Consider the following 19,255-nt stretch of genomic DNA (forward strand, 5'->3'; position numbering starts at 1 on the left):
TGGAGGTTGAAAGCTTTGGAAGCAGCCACACTGGCTGTCTTTTGAATTGTGCCATTCCCCATGTTTCCCTCCTCGCCCCATAATCTTCCCGACTATTCCCACTGCTGCATCCTCAGATAAACCTATAGCAAAAGTAAAGTGGGCATCAGTTGTGTGTTACGTGATGGGTGCCCCTGTGTTGTCATGACCTTGAGTGGGAAGAGAGCACTATTATGAGTAGCCCATTTACTAAAACGCTGGTGTTTTGTCCATCTTTTCTTCCTCACATTACATCTGCTACTGGTCAATAAGCAGTTTTTTCACACAGCAAAAAGCAAAAACCACCCCTTTGCTGGTCAAGAAATACATTCCAATCAGTTTTCAGGGAGGGATGAAAGTGTGGGAGGGATGAAAGTGTAGGAGGGTTGTGAGTACAAAAGGAAAGAATGTGTGATTCAAATCAGCAGGACAGATGTTTTTCAAAAAGGCTTAAAGGTTGCACCAACAAAATGTCCATCCAACCGTAAACTGCATGTGCAGAATACCTGAATCTGCATGTAAAACAGACGGTTGTGCTTGCCTCTGATTTCTGGTATATTTTGCATGCCAAAATGTATCATTTGTGCACCACACGATCTGTTTGCATGTGTGCAGGTTTTGCAGGTGCAACCGTAAGTGCCTTCTTTGAAAACCTGGCCCCACATTCAATGACATGTGTATTTGCTGGGAGACCTCAGTGGGTAAATGCGTTTAGATCCCTGTCCATCCTCCTGGTTTCCATTTCAGGCTCGGATCAGAAAATTTGGACCCAAAATCTTACAGTTGCTGACAGAGTGGACAGAGACGTTCCCGTATGACTTTCAGGAAGAGCGGATGATTGGCCATCTCAAAGACATGATTCACAGGATAGCTCCGTGCGATGAGGTGAGGATGTCTGACATGGGATGTTGGGTGGAGATGTTAAATTCATTTCCCCACTTGGTTCCTCCTTTTCTTCCTTTTGCCAAATCTGTTTCATCCTGGATACTCTGTTCTCCTTTAACATTTAAAACCTGCAGTAGCTTCTCTGAAAGCCCCATCTCTCAGCTTATGGCAGTGACACCATTTGAGTAATGTGACTGGAATCCCCATCAGATCCCTATGGGATGCTGTTGAATCCAGCCTGTTTAGCTTAGATGGTGACATAAGAAGGGACAGTCCTTGCATTCAAAGAAGATAACAAATATTTATGGACATGTAGTTTCTCTGAGTACATGAAAATGGCAGGAGGCAACAGTGGGTGGCCTGCTGAGCAGAAACTCATTGTAGATTGCTGTATGGTCTTGGTGTTCAAATGTGGGAGCCATATGTGTGGCAGAGGAGGACACAGCGAATGGAGTCTTTGGGAGACCTGCCTGCAGTTCAGGTGGGTGAATCCATAAATGAATTGAGAAACATTAAAAGTACCACACAAAGCCCATCAAAATAATAAGGATAAGGACAAATAGTACATAGGGAGTCTATAATTACTCTTAGGTTAACCATGGGATGTGGAAGAATTCAGTTCCATTGGCTACATCAAGGCTTGGCTTCAGGCCACAGATGGGTGCAATGCAGTAGACCAAAAAGCACATGTCCATGAGGCTAAGAAGGAGCAGGGTGGGGAGAAGAGGGAAGGAATTAGAGTTGCAGCAGAACAGAAATGAAATTGGACCTTTCTACCCACATGAAACAGGGGAGAAGTGGAAGCAGCTGCTCTTAGGCTGGGCTGGCACCAGGGCTGGCACTCTGGGGTAGCTGTAGGCTGGCATGGATCGGCTGCCTGGGCTGGCCAGCCCGTGGGAGAGAAGGGGAAGCTGTGTGATGCTTGGATGTGGGCGAAGGGAACACAAAGGACTTTCACAAAGAGCTGAGGTGGCCTCAATTCCACTGACCAGAGCAGTAAAACTTCTCTCTGAAGGGGAAGAGGCAATGAGCTTGCTCCGGCCAACCACCAAGAAAGGTGCCTTGCAGTGCTTCAGCATCTAAAGTGAGAGAAACCCATACAGCCCCACCAAAATAATATCCGCTGGAAAGAAGGAACCAGCCCAAAAGGGCAGAGAACAGGGGCTTTGCAGGTGCCCTTTCAGAGCAGTAGCTGTCCTGGTGAAGAGCCATAAATGCTGAAAATCAACTGTTTGCACACAAAGTGATAGTTTATTTGTCTAACCCGAGCACACCTTTGCTCTGGGATGTGCATAGCTGTGTCCCAGCCTTTATGGCTCTGGGGGGCCTCAGACTACATTAGGTTCAAATCATTGTTTTTCAGATATTACTAAGCCCTGTAATTGCAAGTAATTATGGCTGAGCAAAATCAATAATGAACTCAAGAAACAGCTCATATCCTACAAATGCAAATCTCCTTTTTTAAGGGACAGCACAAAAAAGCGGCGGTGCCTGGTAGCGGTTCGGAAGGAAGTTGTTCCCGTTGTGAATTGCAGAAATTAAAGACTGAAAGATTTGTGAGGTCATCAAGTCCATGTAGGTCAATGCGGGATTTTTTCCCCTGCAGTGTATTCTGCTGTCCTTTGTAGAGTCCACTTTCTGAAGGCTCTGTGATGTGCGGATAAAGGGGTCCATGCTGAGAAGCGTTCCTTAGGAAGTGCTGTGATTTGCATTTAGAGTTAGAAGTTTTAATTAAAATTTGAGCTCCTGAGCCACCTGCTGAGGCCTGCGGTCTTCAGAGCAACTTCCCCACTTCAGAACGAAGCTTTTCCTCTAAATATGAAACAGTAGTATGCTGCTTTTGACTGTTAATGTGGCAGTGAAGTGAAATTGGTTGATAGAGTCCAGCATGCAGCCCCTGTACAGTGGGGGGTCACTTGGTGGCAAGATAATTACCAGCATGTTGAAGGTAATGAACAATGTTGTTTTCACTTAGTGATAATAGCTTTAAAAAGGCAGGAAATGCTTTTAAAAGAGCAAAAGCAGGACTGGTGTTTTTTAGTTTCTTCCCCAACATGCACGGAAAAGCTTTCCAGGCAAGGGTGCACTCGACTGACTTTTAGTGAGTCTCTTCAAGAGCTGTAATTTCCTTCTGTGTCTATTAAGTGTCTCTTATTTCATTCTTTATTAGGTTTTCAGCTTACCTGAGTCTTTGTTTATGTCGTCTATAGCCACATTTTTGTGCCAAATCTTCTACAAAACTGGATGAAACTAGATCTTTTGATAAGAATTTATTGAAAGATTGCTTAAGATGCATGTCTTTCAGGCAATTTTATGCTGCTTTTTGGCTTTTCATCCAGTGAGGAATTTGATATTGCATAGACATGGCTGGTCCAAGATTTCTCATCCAAACTCCTTTCTGAAAGAGAACTGGGTTTTCAGCTAAAAGGAGCTTAGCCAAATGTTTTATGTTCAGTAGAAAACTTGGATTTCAGTTCTATGCCTGCTCCCCCCACCCCCAGATTTACAAAATATGTTCACAAAATACCAAACATGTCACTATCTGCGTTTCACTAAAAAATAACATTCTGTTCATAGAGCTTCATAAGCTGTGCTGAGGTTTGCAAACACACCTGGATGTAAAACAGAGAAATATTTAGATGGTGGTCAGTAGTTTGGGTCCAGGACAGTCTTTGTAAATCAGAAGTGTGACCATCTGTTTGAGTGAGGATTTACATGAAGAAGGCAAAGGGGACTCTCTTCCTTGGAGCTAAAACACATCAGGAACAGACAAGAACTGAAAAAATGACTTTTTCTTTTCAAAAAATCACAGAATCATAGAATAGTTAGGGTTGAAAGGACCTTAAGATCATCCAGTTCCAAACCCCCTGCCATGGGCAGGGACACCTCACACTAAACCATGGCACCCAAGGCCTCGTCCAACCTCGTCTTGAACACTGCCAGGGATGGAGCATTCACAACCTCCCTGGGCAACCCATTCCAGTGCCTCACCACCCTCACAGGAAAGAATTTCCTCCTTATATCCAATCTAAACTTCCCCTGTTTCAGTTTGAACCCGTTACCCCTTGTCCTGTCACTACAGTCCCTAATGAAGAGTCCCTCCCCAGCAACCCTATAGGCCCCCTTCAGATACTGGAAGGCTGCTCTGAGGTCTCCACGCAGCCTTCTCTTCTCCAGGCTGAACAGCCCCAACTTCCTCAGCCTGTCTTCATACAGGAGGTGCTCCAGTCCCCTGATCATCCTCGTGGCCTCCTCTGGACTTGTTCCAACAGTTCCATGTCCTTTTTATGTTGAGGACACTAGAACTGTAATGATGTAAAATGATTTAAGTCCTTTATTTTTACCTGTTTCTCACCCAGTTCTCACTCCTCCTGTGTGATTTGCTTCCAAATAGAACATGTGGTGTCGTTCTCCAAGTCAGGTCCCGTCTACCTTCTAGGTACTTGCTTCACTTCAGACTTGCAAGCTCTGTTTGGCAAAAAAGCCTGACTACATCCTGCTTATCTGGTCCGTGTTCCAGCCCAGCTCAAGAGAGCATCTTCCTTGAGTGAAATGAGAAGTTCCTCAGCAATATGAAACCTTCTGCTAGAAAAGCTGTATGAAAGTTAGTGTTGCAGCAAAAGTTGATGCACTTAGGATGTTATAAAGGCTTTCAGCCTCAGAGTGCTATGGAAACAGGTTAGATATAAGCATGTTATTCTTCACTCTGAAGTAGCAGGAGATGCTACTTCCATTGTGCAGATGGGATTCTGTGTAGGTAAGAGCACTGACTCTGGCTTCTGGTACCTTGAGCACCTAAACCAGGAGTAATGCCTGACACTGAAGATTATCCAGAGCCTACAAAACTGCAAAGATGATGAAGGCTGGATCTAATCCATGGGATTCAGGAGTAGTTCCCAAGGCTTCACTTGGGCTGTGTCCAGCTTGGGATGTGACACAGGTGTGTGTTGGTCTTTGTGGGAAGGCACAGTCCAGCCAAGTCCCTGTTGTGATGATGAGGACTGTGTGGAGGGTGCCAGGGTGTACATCTGCTGCATAGTACAGATGTAATAGAAGAGGGCTCCTTGCCAGCTCTGATGGATTCACACTGATGGATTACAAACTGATGTTACTGGCAACTTGATGTTACTAAATTCTGTTTGGATGGGGAGCAAGGAGTTATTCCACTTGTGAGCAGCCAGAGGATGTCTCCACTGCGGGTCTTTGTGCTGCAAGAGGAGCTGGACCAGCCTGCAAACTGTTTTCCCAAGTGACTGTGCTGTTTGAAATTGAGCAAGCACCCATTGCAACCATGCCTGATGCTCCTTTCTCTGGCTCATGTTCCGCAGCAGGTTACACCTCACGCTCCATGAGAGGCTGTTGCCCAAGGACATTTCCAATCGATCCTTGTCTTCAGAGCCCATCCACCAGTTCTCTGTTATCTTATAAATTTTACAATGTCTGCATCTACCAGTTGTGAAGAGTTGAAGATGTCTCCATTTCTTTCTGCCCATCCTCCAAGGCCGGAGGCTTCGCTCATTGTTTGTAAAGAGCTGCTCCATCTCTGAGAAGAACCTGAGCAGCTTTGTAATGATTATCCTGCTGAGTGCATGGCTGTGCTTGGAATATGATATGAGCTTCCTTCAAGAGCAATTAACATTTTGGATATTAAATACTCAAAGCTGCACGACGCTCAGAGCACTCCAGCTGGGTAGCAAGTAGCAGCATGCTTCTGCTGCTTTCATCTCAAAAGGATGGAGAGAATAGTATTAGAAACACTTCTTATTCCTAATAAATAAGAGTTGAGCAGGCACCACTAACAGGTAGAGTCCTTGGCCACATGTAGCTGACATACAGGGTAAGAACCAAATGCTGCTGTGCTCCAGAAAGCTGCAGTAACTCATGTTGCAGTATTACCTCTCCTCTGATCCTGATGTTGGCAGGAATATGTGAGTATCAGTGCCAGCCCAACCCATCAGTCCTGCCTGCCTCTTCTCTTGACTGCAGTCTGTTTCTGTGGTCCAAGCACTGAACTGTAATTAAGCCAACTGGTTATTTTGAAGTAGGCTTCTTGAAAATAAAGCAGTAACCTGTTGCTGGCTTAGGAGTGTTTTGCAGAAGGGAAAATTCAGCGTCAAACCACTCCTTTGTCAAGGGTTTTTGGGTGGTTTATGTTTCTTTCTCTCCCTGTCTCTCCAGGCCTACTGGAAGAAGATGAATCAGCTTTTGCAAACCCTGAACCAGAAGCTTGCAACGCTCAGCCACGGGCAAGAAGGGATTGTCAAGATCAGCGCTGCTGTCTCTGATAAGCTGGTTGCCTTTAAAAGTAAACCTCCATCAATTCAGAGAGAAATCCTGAGTGTCTGCAGTGACCCCTACACTTTGGCTCAGCAGCTGACACATGTGGAGCTGGTGAGTGGGAAGGGTTCCCAACTTCTGCAGGCAGAGATATTACTTTAAGCTATCAGCTGCTAAGTATTCCAGACACAATCAAAAGAGATCTGCACATCCCATGCTGCAGCAGCAGTGCAGCAGCAGGCAGGGTTTGACAGGTTAAGAGATGCTTGGGAAGCAAGCTAGAGATCAGAGTGTTCCTGCGCATCCTGGAGCGGTCACTTTGCTTTTTCAGCTTGCTGATTTGAGAAATGCAAATCATAGTCCCAGGAAGCTTAAAGGGTTCTCACTTCTGTCAGTGCTCAGAGCCCCACAGCCTGAGGGAGCTACCCAAATGGCTGTTCATGAGCCCTTCTATTAATCTGGAAGCCTTTTTTCACAGTTCAAATCGATTCCTACAGATACACAAAGCATCTGCATTGTCTGATGTGTTTTTCATTCTTCCCTTTGGGACTTTGCTCACGGACATACAAGGATGTCCAAATACACCCACACGAAGCCCTGCTGTTTCCCTCATTGACTGCAATCCACTCTCAAACAGGCCTTTGATGTAATTGCTCCAATTGCAGTACCAAGGTGCTGGGCAGACTGTTGCCTTACGCACCCTTCTCCCAGGTTCAGGTCTTCTATGTAGGCCTGGATGTTTGCAGAAGAGCATAAAACATTGCTGCCATCTGCAGAGCTCTTGATGCTGTAATGATTCCCTGCTGCCCTCCTGTAGACACTGTTCATCCTTGAGAGGAAGGCTGGAAAAACAAGGAAGTTAGCCTTGGGAATTCTGAAGGTAGCTGGTATTCTATTTATGGAGAAGTGGAATAGTTCAGAAACCCCAAATTTAGGATTGTTTTCTCATTTTGGTTAGTTTTCAGACCATGCAACTTTGGCTCTCTTTGCTTTAAACAACTTAAGGCAGAGAGTAGAAGTCCTTTTGCCTAGAATTCTCTCTTGCCTTTTTTCCCCTCCACAGTGCAACTGTCTCCAAGGGATGTTCCTTGTAAGTGGAGCACTGCTGCACTTCTAAAACTGATGCAGCTAGAGGTTTTCATCCCACTGTACCGCAATCAGTGCTTTCTACCTTCTCTTTCACGTACAGCATCCGGTACACCACCTGCTCTGCACTGAAACTGTCTGATGCTTACTTGTTAGTAAGAATTATTTGCTATTAGTAACAGTTATTTCTTGGTAAGAGTCCTATGCAATCATCAGTGGCAAGGTGAGAATTCAAGAGAAATAGCATAGGGGTAGCCATAAAATCTTCACTTAAGCCAAATTATTGTTTATTTTATTGCTGCTTGAGTGTCCCAAGTTTGGGTTGTAGGAATTCCCAAATACCTCCTCTGAAATGCCTCTGTGGCCTACAACCTACTGATTTTCCCTAATAAACATGTTTAAGAGAATTAAAAAGCCTCATAAGTTCCAGTGTGGCTGGAACTGACAGGTTTCTTCAGGAGCTGATGGACGTGGTCTGTCTTTTACTAAGAGATCTGGATGCTTTATTTGCTCTTGGTTTGGTTCATGCCTGAGACACTCTCCAGTGTAAGCGATGCCTTTAATGTGAGCACATGTGTCTTCAATGCCTTCCTTCTCCTATGGTACAGAGCCACCACCCCGGGGCATCACCTGAGCATCAATGGGTGGTGAGGCAGGGTCAAGAGTATTGTGTGTGCAGCCAAGCAAGATTGCTGTGGTTACCAGATAACAGCATTACTGCTGTTTTAAGAACTGGGAAACAAGGCTATTGAGTAACACTGGAGCACAGCAGATCTGTGTGACAGAAGGACAGAACTGAGGTTTGCCAGATCCCAGATGGAGCCCTGTGCATCCAGCACCTTCCACTCTGCGCAGTGGAGGGGGCTCTTAGCATGGCTTGTCAGTAATGATGCTTATTTCTCTTCATTTTCTCTTTTCTGCTGAAATAACTCTTAATTGTTCTTATGAATTTTACTGTCTGGTGCTAGTTGGCTGTTTACCAGTTCAGTAACACCATTCAGAGCTGGCAGATAATGGGGAAGTCTTACCAAGAGAAACAGAAAAGATTCTGGAGTGCTTTCTTATTTCTTCCTCCCTCTCTTTCCAATAGGAAAGACTAAGTCACATTGGACCTGAGGAGTTTGTGCAGGCATTTGTTCATAAAGACCCTCTGGATGGCACCAAGGTATGGTTTCTGTGCATGCAAAGTGAATCCTGTGGTCACTGTTTGTTCCAGATGAACTGATGTGATGAGATCCACAACAGCAGGGCCTGGGGTATGTGCTGGCCAGGGACAGGCCAACTGACAGCCTGTATTTGCCATTCCTTCCTGGTGAGAGTATGTCCCAGGCTGAGGCTGGCCATGACCTTGATGTTCTGCTTTTGGCTTGTTCCTCCTAACCTGCTTTGTTCAGGGCAGATGGTTTGTGGCTGTGCACAACCAGGGAATGTCTGTTCCCAGTGTTGAAGGCGTAAAGGCTCTGGACGTGATGTAATGCCCATAGCGTGTGCCCAGACACCACAGTCATGACTCAGTGCGTCATGAATCAACATAGTCTTCTGTGTCTACACAATAGCTTTTAACCCAAAGCACCACAGGGAATGGAGTGGCTGATCAGGGCTTCATCCCAAGTCTGTGGAAGCCAGTTGGAGTCTTTCCACTGATTCCAGTGGAGTTTGAAGCAGCATTTCAGTGAGTGCCTCAATAAGGAAGGAAACTTCCTGGCTGGAGAGGGAGAGTCTGTGATTTCACATAGCATCAGCAAAGGAAGAGGGTGGAAAATTCTTCCCCTGAACTGCATAAGGGCTCCCACTGAGATCATAACATCAGCAGCAGAATTTCATCACTGGATGCTGAGCATAACAGGAAGACCTCCGTTTATAGTGCTGCCCAAAGACCACCAGAACAGCTTGTAATGGTGATGGATGGATGGATGGATGGATGGATGGATGGATGGATGGATGGATGGATGGATGGATGGATGGTTAAGAACTGCAACATAGGGCTCTTTCTCTTATTGGAGTTGTGGAGATTCTGTAGTTGGTTTCAGGGAGGGGAAAGTAGGAAGAAATGGTGTTTCAAGTATTCTCAGCATTGATCACATTCTTTAGGAAGGAACCACAAGGGAGCAAAGGTGTCAGAAGCATCAAATACCAAACCAACCCCGGTGAGATTTGAACAGCCTGCTGCAAAGATGAGGGACAGGACTGAAAGTGAACAACTGTCATATCTGTTGTGAAGTAAAATGGAAGAGATCAAATCGAGGCACTAACTTTGAGTGAATTTTGGAAGACTGGGAAGGAGGCAGCAGTGACTGAAATTAAATTGCATAAAGCCACAGAGAAGGGATGCTAAGAGGAAGAAGGAAATGTTCAGTAATAATGTATGCACAGTGCCTGTAGCTGTATCTGGAATTGCAAATGCAAAGCCAGCACAGAATACCACCAAGGTGTGAAGAGAAATTGAGGTTACAGGGGAAACATAAGGAAACATCAGCTGAGGTGGACAGGAAGGATTAGAACGAGAAGCAGAGAGCCTGAAAATAATGGTGGGGTGGGGAATCCAAGCAAATCATCTTGGCAGACTATGACAAGCTATTCGACAGTTATGCATGCTCTTCAGATGCAAATCTGAGCACTGAAGTGCTGCCCAGTGGCAGTTCTGTGACTTCAATGAAGTGCATAATAACAGGCACAAAGCAGGGATGCACCACGGCATTGCCTCTAAGTTCAAGGCAACGTCTTCCCTCAGGAGGATCTACTTCTAAAGCAAAACTGCTGTTACATTTTCACACAAGGAATGGCACTAACAGATTGCTGGGCTTGAAGTCAGCAGTGCTGAGGAAAGCAGAAGTAGTCTGGAGGTTTTCTCTGCCCTTTGCCTGCACTGACCAGAGGTCCCAGTGGTGATTTAGAAGACCCTTCACACCAGGGTAAGGTATAGCCAAGGGATCATACAGGATCTGTACATAGAGGCACAAACCTTACGTGAAGCAATGCATCATTCCCCAACCCATGAAGAGGGAATCAGTTCTGGTTTGAATTCCCTCCAGCTGGAGATCACATGAAACGTCTTTCTTGCACGAGGGCTTCAAAAGGCTTCGCTTCTGAATGTTTATCAAGCAGCATGAGTTGCAGATGGAAGAGGCTAGGGAGGTGCTAAATATCATTGCCATTTATAAAGCTTAACCTTTAAAAAGCAGTCTGCTTCAACTTTAACTGTGGCACATTTTAACAAGTTTTGTGGTATTAGCTGTGGTTCTTATGCCCTGGCACGGGATAGCAGTGTAGAGATGTAAATACCATATTTAGAACAAAGCCTATGTTTCATGTACTTTTTGTTATAGCAGGGAATAAGAAATACCACAGAGCACATGAAAGCAACTGCTGTGGGTAGACTGGGGCTGCTTTGGGCTTCCACTGTTTGATATTTATATGCTGGTTGCTGATATTTACTTTTGAGATGCTTTTAAAATCCATATTTTTATTGTATATGTAGTCTACTCATAAGGTGGCTGTGAATTTCAGGCTTGCTGAGATTTGCTCCTTAGTGTGGTGCTGTGATTTCTGTTTCTAAACATGGCTGTATACAGAATCACAGGTGAATTACTTTGAATTACCTTGGGAATCATACTAAGCCCCAGTTCTTAAGGTCACTAACATAATATAGGTAATCCCATTGACATGCATGGATCTGTGCTTATGCAGTGTGATTTTCTTTGTAGTGGCATCTATTTATGGTAGCTCCGGGAAATTACCATCTTAATAAACCAAAAAATCGGTATTCTCTGATACCCTCTAGTGGATGTTAATAAATAAATCACCTGAACTCCAAAGAGCAGTGGCTCCTGGATGGGCAGTGGAAGGATTTAGGGATGGGAAAAGGACTTGAATTCTTATAATCCCAAGCAACATCTTAAGGCGGTGTGAATTGCCCTAGCACTCCGCTGAAGTCAAATTACCTGTTGGTGCCAAAGGAACTGGAAGAGTTCAGCCAACTATTTGCTTCCATTGCCTGTGTTGATTATGGGAACTTATTTAAGTTTTCATATTAAAAAAAAAAAGAGTGAAAAATGTGCTTCTTCTAATGGCTCTTATCAGTGAAGCATCTCTGGCATGTAAGTGACCTGTTCAAGAGCAGCCATCAGGACAGAGGTGGTCACTAGAGACCCTATTACCCTGAAAACTCAGTAAGGGAAATGTTTTTCCCATAAAGAAGCAACTAGAACTGTGTTCCCTCCTGCTTATCTCTTGTTCACTTCACTAAATGATGGCCTCTCCCCTCCAGAAAAGGGCTGTGGGTGATGGCATTTACTGAAGGGAAGGAACTCCTGCCATCAGAACCATAAGCTGAGCGTGCTGTGGAAGACTGCTTGTCTTACTCTTTCTGCACATCCTTCTTGTTGTCTGAATCCTGCAGTGCCCTGGTTGTTAGTATCCCAGGGGCAGTGCAGACTGCCAGTGAACACTTGCTGCAGGTGAAATGGGGCTGTTTCTGTACCCTACTGTGAACTGTGTGATGTGACACTCGGCTAGACCCTGTGCATCTGCCAGCCATCCACCTACCCAGTGTCTTTGAAAGGGGCCCATAATACACAGTCTTCCATGTGGCCAATAAGTACCTTTGTGCAGTATTTATCTTGGCCATCAGCTAACTGGAACACAGCTATATGTCTTTCTGTGTGTTTCTTCCTTTCCAGACTTGTTTCAGTGAACAGAAAAAGACGAGTAACCTGGAGGCCTATGTGAAATGGTTCAATAGACTCTGCTATCTTGTGGCCACAGAAATCTGCATGGTGAGTCAAAAGCGTGTGGCATGTTTTACCACGTGCCTGATGTACCAGTTTGAGATTCTCCATTAATAGGCAGACTGGGGATTTATTTCTTCTGACCTAGCTCAGCAGCTGATGGCAAGCTTTAGAAATACTGCACCCACAGAACCAACCTGATAAATGACACACATATTGCAAAACAGAGCTGGCGACACACAGGGGATACCCTGCTCATTGACATAGTAGGAGCACAGTGTGGAATAATGAACCCTGCAGGGAAAAAGAGAGTAAAAACTGCCTTAAATTATCCTGCGAGATTTTTGCTGGAAAAGATTCTAGTGAAGCAGTATTTGTTATCTGTCATCCCAAAGGTCTGCTGCGTGTGTGAATTCCCATTGCAGGGCTCTTTGTCCTGCTGCCCATTACTGTCACTGGTCATTTTTTAACTTGGTAGTGCTTTTAGTTTGTTTAACTTGGCCCCATCAAAATGAACAAAATATTTTTCTCCTTTGAAAAGGATGTGGAAGGGAGGAACAGTAGTAGTATAAACAGCCTGGACTCAAAGGCATTGCCATTTGAAGATCATCTTTGGAAAAGGTGGGGTGATTCCACTGCAATAAAAACATACATTTAAAATGCAAGCTACCATTTGGCCTGGCCATGTTGCTGCAAGGGCCAGAAGAGGGGATAGGGATTAATGCAGTGAAACAAAGTCTTTCTGCGACAAAGATGCTGCTGTGCCATGGGTGTGAAATCCTGCCTTTAGGAAAGTCTGTGCTGATGCGCTCGCTGAGGCCAGCAGGGAGCTGAGCCACTGCTTCAGGGCTCTTTTGGCTGCTGTTCCAGTTCTAAGACATTAACTGAGGCAAGCCAGGGAATTGCTGTGAATTTCTTCTGTGTCACTGCAATGAAAGCTTTGATTTTAGAGACTGCCAGTCACCAGCATCCCCTGGATTGCTGGAACAGAAATGGGGCCAGTGACTGATAGCAGATGGCCCAAGCTGTGTGTGGATGGACCCATGCTATGTATGGAACAAATGCCTAAGTCACCCTCCAATTCTGCATATGCTTATTATTGATACTTGTTTATTTTAACTTGCAGCCTGCAAAAAAGAAACAGCGAGCACAAGTCATTGAATTCTTCATTGATGTTGCCCGAGAGTGCTTTAACATAGGGAATTTTAATTCGCTGATGGCAATCATTTGTAAGTACAGCTTCTAACTGTCAGCTGTCAGAGATGAAAAAGGAAACCCGACTCTTATCCATGGCTCTCTTTTCCTCTTTCTCCCTCTTAGCTGGAATGAACATGAGTCCAGTTTCCAGGCTAAAGAAGACTTGGTCAAAAGTGAAAACAGCCAAATTTTTCATCCTTGAGGTAAAAAACCCAAACCAAACATGCTGATACACTGCTTGAATTGTATTCTGGGCTTCTTCATTTGTGCATTTTCACATTGTTATCCCAGTCTGAGATGTTTGCAGATACATTCCCAGGCAGAAGGCCAGATTGCGGCTGAAGTTTCCCAGGCATAGTGAGGAAGGTGTGAAGCTGCTGATATCTAGAGGGGAATCAGAGCACTCAAACAGGAGGAAAACCAGAACTAAAATACAAGACTATATGCAAGCCCTAGTGCTTCCACTGATGCCAGTTTTGTTTGGCCATGGGCACAATGTTGAATGTAAAGCTCCCCAGCTATACCTTGGGTGTTGAATGAACAAGGCCCAAGGTTTTTTATGTATTGAGGATTCCAAGATTTGGCATATATAAAATAAGCAGTCCTTATTCTTCATGTAAAAGCTTAGTAAGCTGTTAGTAGAAAAATCAGAGGTACAAACAGCCATGATGTGTAGATGTCTCCCAGTATCACGGGTGTGTATATGGGGGTTTGAAGATGTAGGCTAGGCTCTGCTCAGGGTTTGCTACAGCTGAAAGTAAAGTTCTCTTCAGAGGACCCATGTCACTGTCTAAGCAAGGTGTCTTCTTTCCTGTATCCAGCACCAGATGGACCCTACTGGTAACTTCTATAACTACAGAACAGCACTGCGGGGGGCTGCTCACAGATCCCTCACCGCACACAGCAACAGAGAGAAGGTAAGTGGGACCGCATCCCCTTTATCTCCAAATGGATGGTGCACACTGCGGCTGAGAGTCAGTGACTCAGAGACTCAATGCAAACGCTTTCCTCCCTTCCATCGGTCACCCATGCAAGGCTTGTGCATTGCTAAATGAAGTTGGAAGTGTAAATAGGTGGCTGAAAGGATTCTGAAATGGATCACAGGGCTTTTGTGGACTTGTTTTCGGGTACTGGGGAGCAAAAGAGGGCAGGACACACAGCATAGAATCCCAGGATTGTTTGGGTTGGAAGGGACCTTAAAGCTCATCCAGTTCCAAGCCCCTGCCATAGGCAGGGACACCTTCCACTAGAGCAGCTTGCTCCAAGCCCCGTCCAACGTGGCCTTGAATCTCTATATCCCTGGAAAATACACATTGTTCAGATTGATGAACCCGATGGAACAGGTATTCCGAGCTAAAATGACTTCTATTTTGGTATGGAGCATCCCCCTGGCAGCCCAGGTGAATCTGTGCTTTCCTTACAGCTCTGCCAGGCAGGCCCCTGTGCAGACAAGCCCCTATTGTGCAGCTGTGATTTGAGATAGAGAGCAAAGGGCACAGCTCTCTGAGATGAGGTGGTTCTCCATTTACATTAGGGAGAGATGACTGAGCTACCACAATTCCCGAGGTCTAGTCTGAACCCACTGCAGCAAATGTGGGGTGAAATGCTATCCTTGTGAATTTTCATTTCATTTGGTTGTTGCTGCCATCTCGGTGAGCACGAATTGAAGTGTTTAATCAGTGTTCATGGCAGATCTGTAGCTTTCTGAGATGTCACTGGTGCTGCAAAAACCAGGTTGATGAGACGTTAGTGCAGGATCCTCCTGTTTTGTGCCCCAGTGTGTTTCCTATTCATTTGCTTATTTCTCCATTCAATTTTCTGTTGTTGTTTTATGAAACCTCACCTGGAGCATTGTGTGCAGTTCTGGTGTCCTCAACATAAAAAGGACATGGAACTGTTGGAACAAGTCCAGAGGAGGCCACGAGGATGATCAGGGGACTGGAGCACCTCCTGTATGGAGACAGGCTGAGAAAGTTGGGGTTGTTTAGCCTGGAGAAGAGAAGGCTGAGTGGAGACCTCAGAGCAGCCTTCCAGTATCTGAAGGGGGCCCTATAGGATGCTGGAGAGGGACTCTTCATTAGGGACTGTAGTGACAGGACAAGGGGTAACGGGTTAAAACTGAAACAGGGGAAGTTTAGATTGGATATAAGGAGGAAATTCTTTCCTGTGAGGGTGGTGAGGCACTGGAATGGGTTGCCCAGGGAGGCTGTGAATGCTCCATCCCTGGCAGTGTTCAAGGCCAGGCTGGACAGAGCCTTGGGTGCCATGATTTAGTGTGAGGTGTCCCTGCCCATGGCAGGGGGGTTGGAACTTGATGATCTTAAAGTCTTTTCCAACCCTAACTATTCTATGATTCTATGAAAGAGGGTTTGTTTTTAACATTGCAGTTGCACGTAGTCATAAATGGGTGATCTCTGCGCAGAGCATGGCTAAGGTAGAGTAGATACCACATGAAGAAGCATAATATGTAATTTAGTATTCATTCAGCAGAGGAGCCAGGCCAGATGCTAATCTCACATCCCTGTAAATTTGTGTAAATCTGCTGAAGCTAATGGAATCTCACGGCATTTACAGTGAAATGAGATCAGCATCTGGTCGCAGGCTGACTCAGCTGCAATGGGAGTGTGCTGAGTTGGTCTGAAAAGCACTTCTCTGCAAAGAAGAGATGGATGTGTGTGGCTGGCAGAGAAATCCTTTTAACTCACACACACTGCAGTGAGCATCTATCAGTCTGAGATGCTTCTGCAGTTTAGTTCTTCGGCATCCATCATACATATTCAAACCAGTTGCTTTATTGTTTGACTTAATTTCCTGTGGAAGTTATCAATCTCCATCGTATCTGTACCCCTAGCTGGGTAAGACTAGGAACAGAGAGGTTATTGCATTGAAAGGGATCTATTTTACATAAGAAAAAGCCCATATTCTGTTTCCCTTGTGTAGATAACATCAGTTCAAGAAAATGCTCAAGCATATGATTTGGTAGCTGCTCACAGTGGGTATTTTAAAATGTCAGATACAGCAGATCATGTAATTTTGCTGTAGGAATTGAGGAATTTTGTTTCTTTTTGTATGCCAGATGAGCAGTTCTTTGTTTTAGTGCGTTTGAATGAGACTGGAAGAACACGATTGCTTTTTTGGTAGAAAATGTTGTTTCTTGGCAAACACACAGCAAAGCTCACTCTGAAGAAAGATTTATCTTCAAACTGAATTGTGCTTACAAGGGTTTGGGATCCCAGTCCTCTTTGCCCCTCTTCTCAACAAGTGGCCACCCCAGAAGCACAGACAGAGGCTTCAGGGCTCAGTCCGTCTGCTTGGGAAGGGGATGGAGTGCTCTTGTCACAGACCAACAGAATAAGCAGTGGGTTACGTCTCACAGGAAGAAGAATTGCCTGTGGGCTCAGAGGAGCTGATGTTTAGCTGGCAGACTCACCAGAAACTCTGCTCCCCTTGGGGTTGGTGTCTTGGCTGCTGAGCTCTGCATAGCACTTGAACAGAAACACAGCTCAGGGGCTAAATTACATCCTCAGAGGGAGACGGGGTGAGGCAATGACCTGGGACATCCTCCCTCCTCTGTGCACACATTCACCCGAATCCCCCATGTGACACCAGCCTTCGGGCACAAAGAACATTGCTTGATTTCATCACTCATCCTCATCCTCAGATTGCTCGTGGGAGACTGCAGCTCAGGTTGTAGGAGAAGGATCTCAGTGTACCCGTGGAGGATTTCCTAACCTCATTCCGCAGTGTTCAGATCCAGCCCTTCTCTCAGTGTGTAAACAGCATAGTTAGAACTGCTCACTACTTCTCCAGGAGCAGGCTTGTCAAAAGGCATGGCAATGCAGCTCTCAAAGCGGAGAGATGCGGTACAGCGGCAGAAATAAACCTGCCAAAGTGCAGGTCGAGAGAACTGGTAATGAAGCAGGGCTGATGTTTCATGCAGAATTCAGAGGGGTGTACTTGTTAGGAATGAAGCCTGGTTTTATCTGTGCAGTCAGCTGACCTATGCCACCTCCAAAATTAAGTCATTCCACTGGGAAACCCTGCATTGTGCTAATGACACATCTCTGGCTTTGAAACGTTAGGAGTATGTACAGTGCAGTACTGTGTGTTGTTGCCGTCTGGTGCCTTGGAGGAAGAACATGTCTGATCTCATTAGCTTTCTTCTTTCTGCAGGAGGCAATTGTCCTTCAGCATGTGGGTGGGTTGGATGGTACAAGGAGGAGGGAATCAAAAGGGAGTGAAATCCGAGTTTCTGGCACTAACCCAGATTTTATGCTAGCAAAGTGCCTGGATTGAAGCCAGCATTAGAGTGTAACTATATCCACTTCTGCTGCTTTTCCTTGGAAAACAAAACATACAGGGAAAATGGGAAAATAAATGGTGACTCAAAGACAGAAATCCCCTGGCAATGTGGAGGGAATTGGTATCCTAGGGTACGTCTTTGACGCCTTTTGGATGCAGATGAGAACAAGCTCTGCCCATGCTCTGAGCTGACTGGTGGCTTTGTAGCATGCCATTGAGCCCACATCCATATACCTTCCGTCTCAGCAAGGCTTCTTGGTTATGTTTAGTACCACTAATGATGGTGACCTAGCTCCCAGGCAGTGCAGAACAAGCTCACATCTGCCTGCAAAAAGCAATGCAGACAGAACCTGGCAATGATTTCTAGCTGGGGACCAGTGTCTGCCTCCAGCTCTCTGTATCTTTCAACCCTGTAAGACCACACTGGTTACAGAGTTAGCATCCTTAATGGTAGGAAATAAACCACACAGACTGATTTGTATTCTTTACCTTAGGTTGATGGATCTAGTTTGGATGATATAAAAATGAATCCTGAAACACACTTAGCTCAGTTTGACTAGAAGTTGCTCCACCTCACCCTGACAGGAGTGCTCAGCATTTTAGGAGGTTATGCTGTGCTTTGTTTCTACTCTTATATCAATGGGATCTATCAGGATAATGCCAGTGGCTCTTGGAGTGTCAGTCCAGGCTTTTTTATGGCTATTGCATTGACATTGTAGAGTGTATCAGTGGTCATCCCATAAAAAGCCAGCAGAGATGCAGATCTGTAGCAGCTTACTGCATGTCCTATTTTAGCTTAAACAGAAATTGGCTTCCATTTTCGCAGCAAGATGTGGTAGCAGCTTGCAGACTCTTTGCCTCCGTAAGTATTTTTGCGTCTATGACATGCTCACACTCACTGCTGCATTGTGAAGGCTGTAGACTGGAAAATAACAGCCGCCAATCCTGGTCTATGTCCATTTCATATCCTATTCCAGCTGATGTACAGCATTAGATGGAAAAGAACATGACTACTGTGAGGGTGGTGAGCTGCTGGCGCAGGTTGTCCAGAAAAGCTGTGGGAAATCCCAGAACCCTGGGGATCAGCTTTGTGATGGACTGGTCCTTTGTGTTGTGTTTCTCCCCTTGAGTTGTGACATGTGAGGACCCAGAGGCAGTTTTGCTCTCTGCGCCTCTGCTGAAGTGCTGGGGATGCACTTCAGGAGTGTGGTTACTGCCTTTTGCTGTAGAACATTGGGCACCAAATTTATCCTTGCTGTAATTCCAGTAATTTCAAGAGTCCTACCTAGAAGAACACATTTCCCTTATCAAATTATGATGTGACTTACGGGTTAGAGAGAAGGCTTGGATCACTGCTATATGCCACTTTGCCCCGGATGATGCCCAGGGCTTATCTGAAGCGCTACAATGATCTCTCTGGCTACTGTTGGCAGTTTCCTGTCAACTAACTTAATATTTTCAGTCCCGCTGTCTGCAGGTTAATTTGGAGAGGCAGGTTGTACTAATCCGGCACCAGGAAGGAAATTATATGCATCAAGAGGTAGCCGTGTGTGGAGCTGTTGAAAACGAAACAGCTCCTGGTTAACTGCTTGTAGACAAGTCCTCAATCACCAGGCAATTATTCTGTCTTTAAATCGCTCCATTTGTGTATTCAACATCTTTGCTTATAAAGGCCCAACAAAGAAGGGAAGAGTTCTGCAATTTTATTTTGCTCTTTGCTGTCTGGCCTTGTCATCAGGCAGTGATGCTGTTGATGATAAGCT

At 45.3% G+C, this 19,255-nt stretch overlaps 1 protein-coding gene across 1 annotated transcript in view; it reads left to right on the plus strand.

Annotated features, from left to right (window-relative positions):
- The window catches only part of RASGEF1C (RasGEF domain family member 1C), a 67,905-nt gene that overhangs the window by 44,004 nt on the left and 4,646 nt on the right, over nucleotides 1-19,255 (plus strand). Inside the window, exons 4-10 of the mRNA XM_062638009.1 lie at nucleotides 766-903; nucleotides 6,082-6,294; nucleotides 8,357-8,431; nucleotides 11,946-12,041; nucleotides 13,120-13,222; nucleotides 13,314-13,393; nucleotides 14,012-14,107. Coding sequence (XP_062493993.1) covers nucleotides 766-903; nucleotides 6,082-6,294; nucleotides 8,357-8,431; nucleotides 11,946-12,041; nucleotides 13,120-13,222; nucleotides 13,314-13,393; nucleotides 14,012-14,107 — 801 coding nt within the window. The remainder of the gene's footprint in view (nucleotides 1-765; nucleotides 904-6,081; nucleotides 6,295-8,356; nucleotides 8,432-11,945; nucleotides 12,042-13,119; nucleotides 13,223-13,313; nucleotides 13,394-14,011; nucleotides 14,108-19,255) is intronic.

The sequence above is a fragment of the Pezoporus occidentalis genome, unplaced genomic scaffold (assembly GCF_034315485.1).
Source record: "Pezoporus occidentalis ecotype Australia unplaced genomic scaffold, CSIRO_AGI_Poc_V1 ctg55, whole genome shotgun sequence".
In the NCBI taxonomy this organism is placed as follows: Eukaryota; Metazoa; Chordata; class Aves; order Psittaciformes; family Psittacidae; genus Pezoporus; species Pezoporus occidentalis.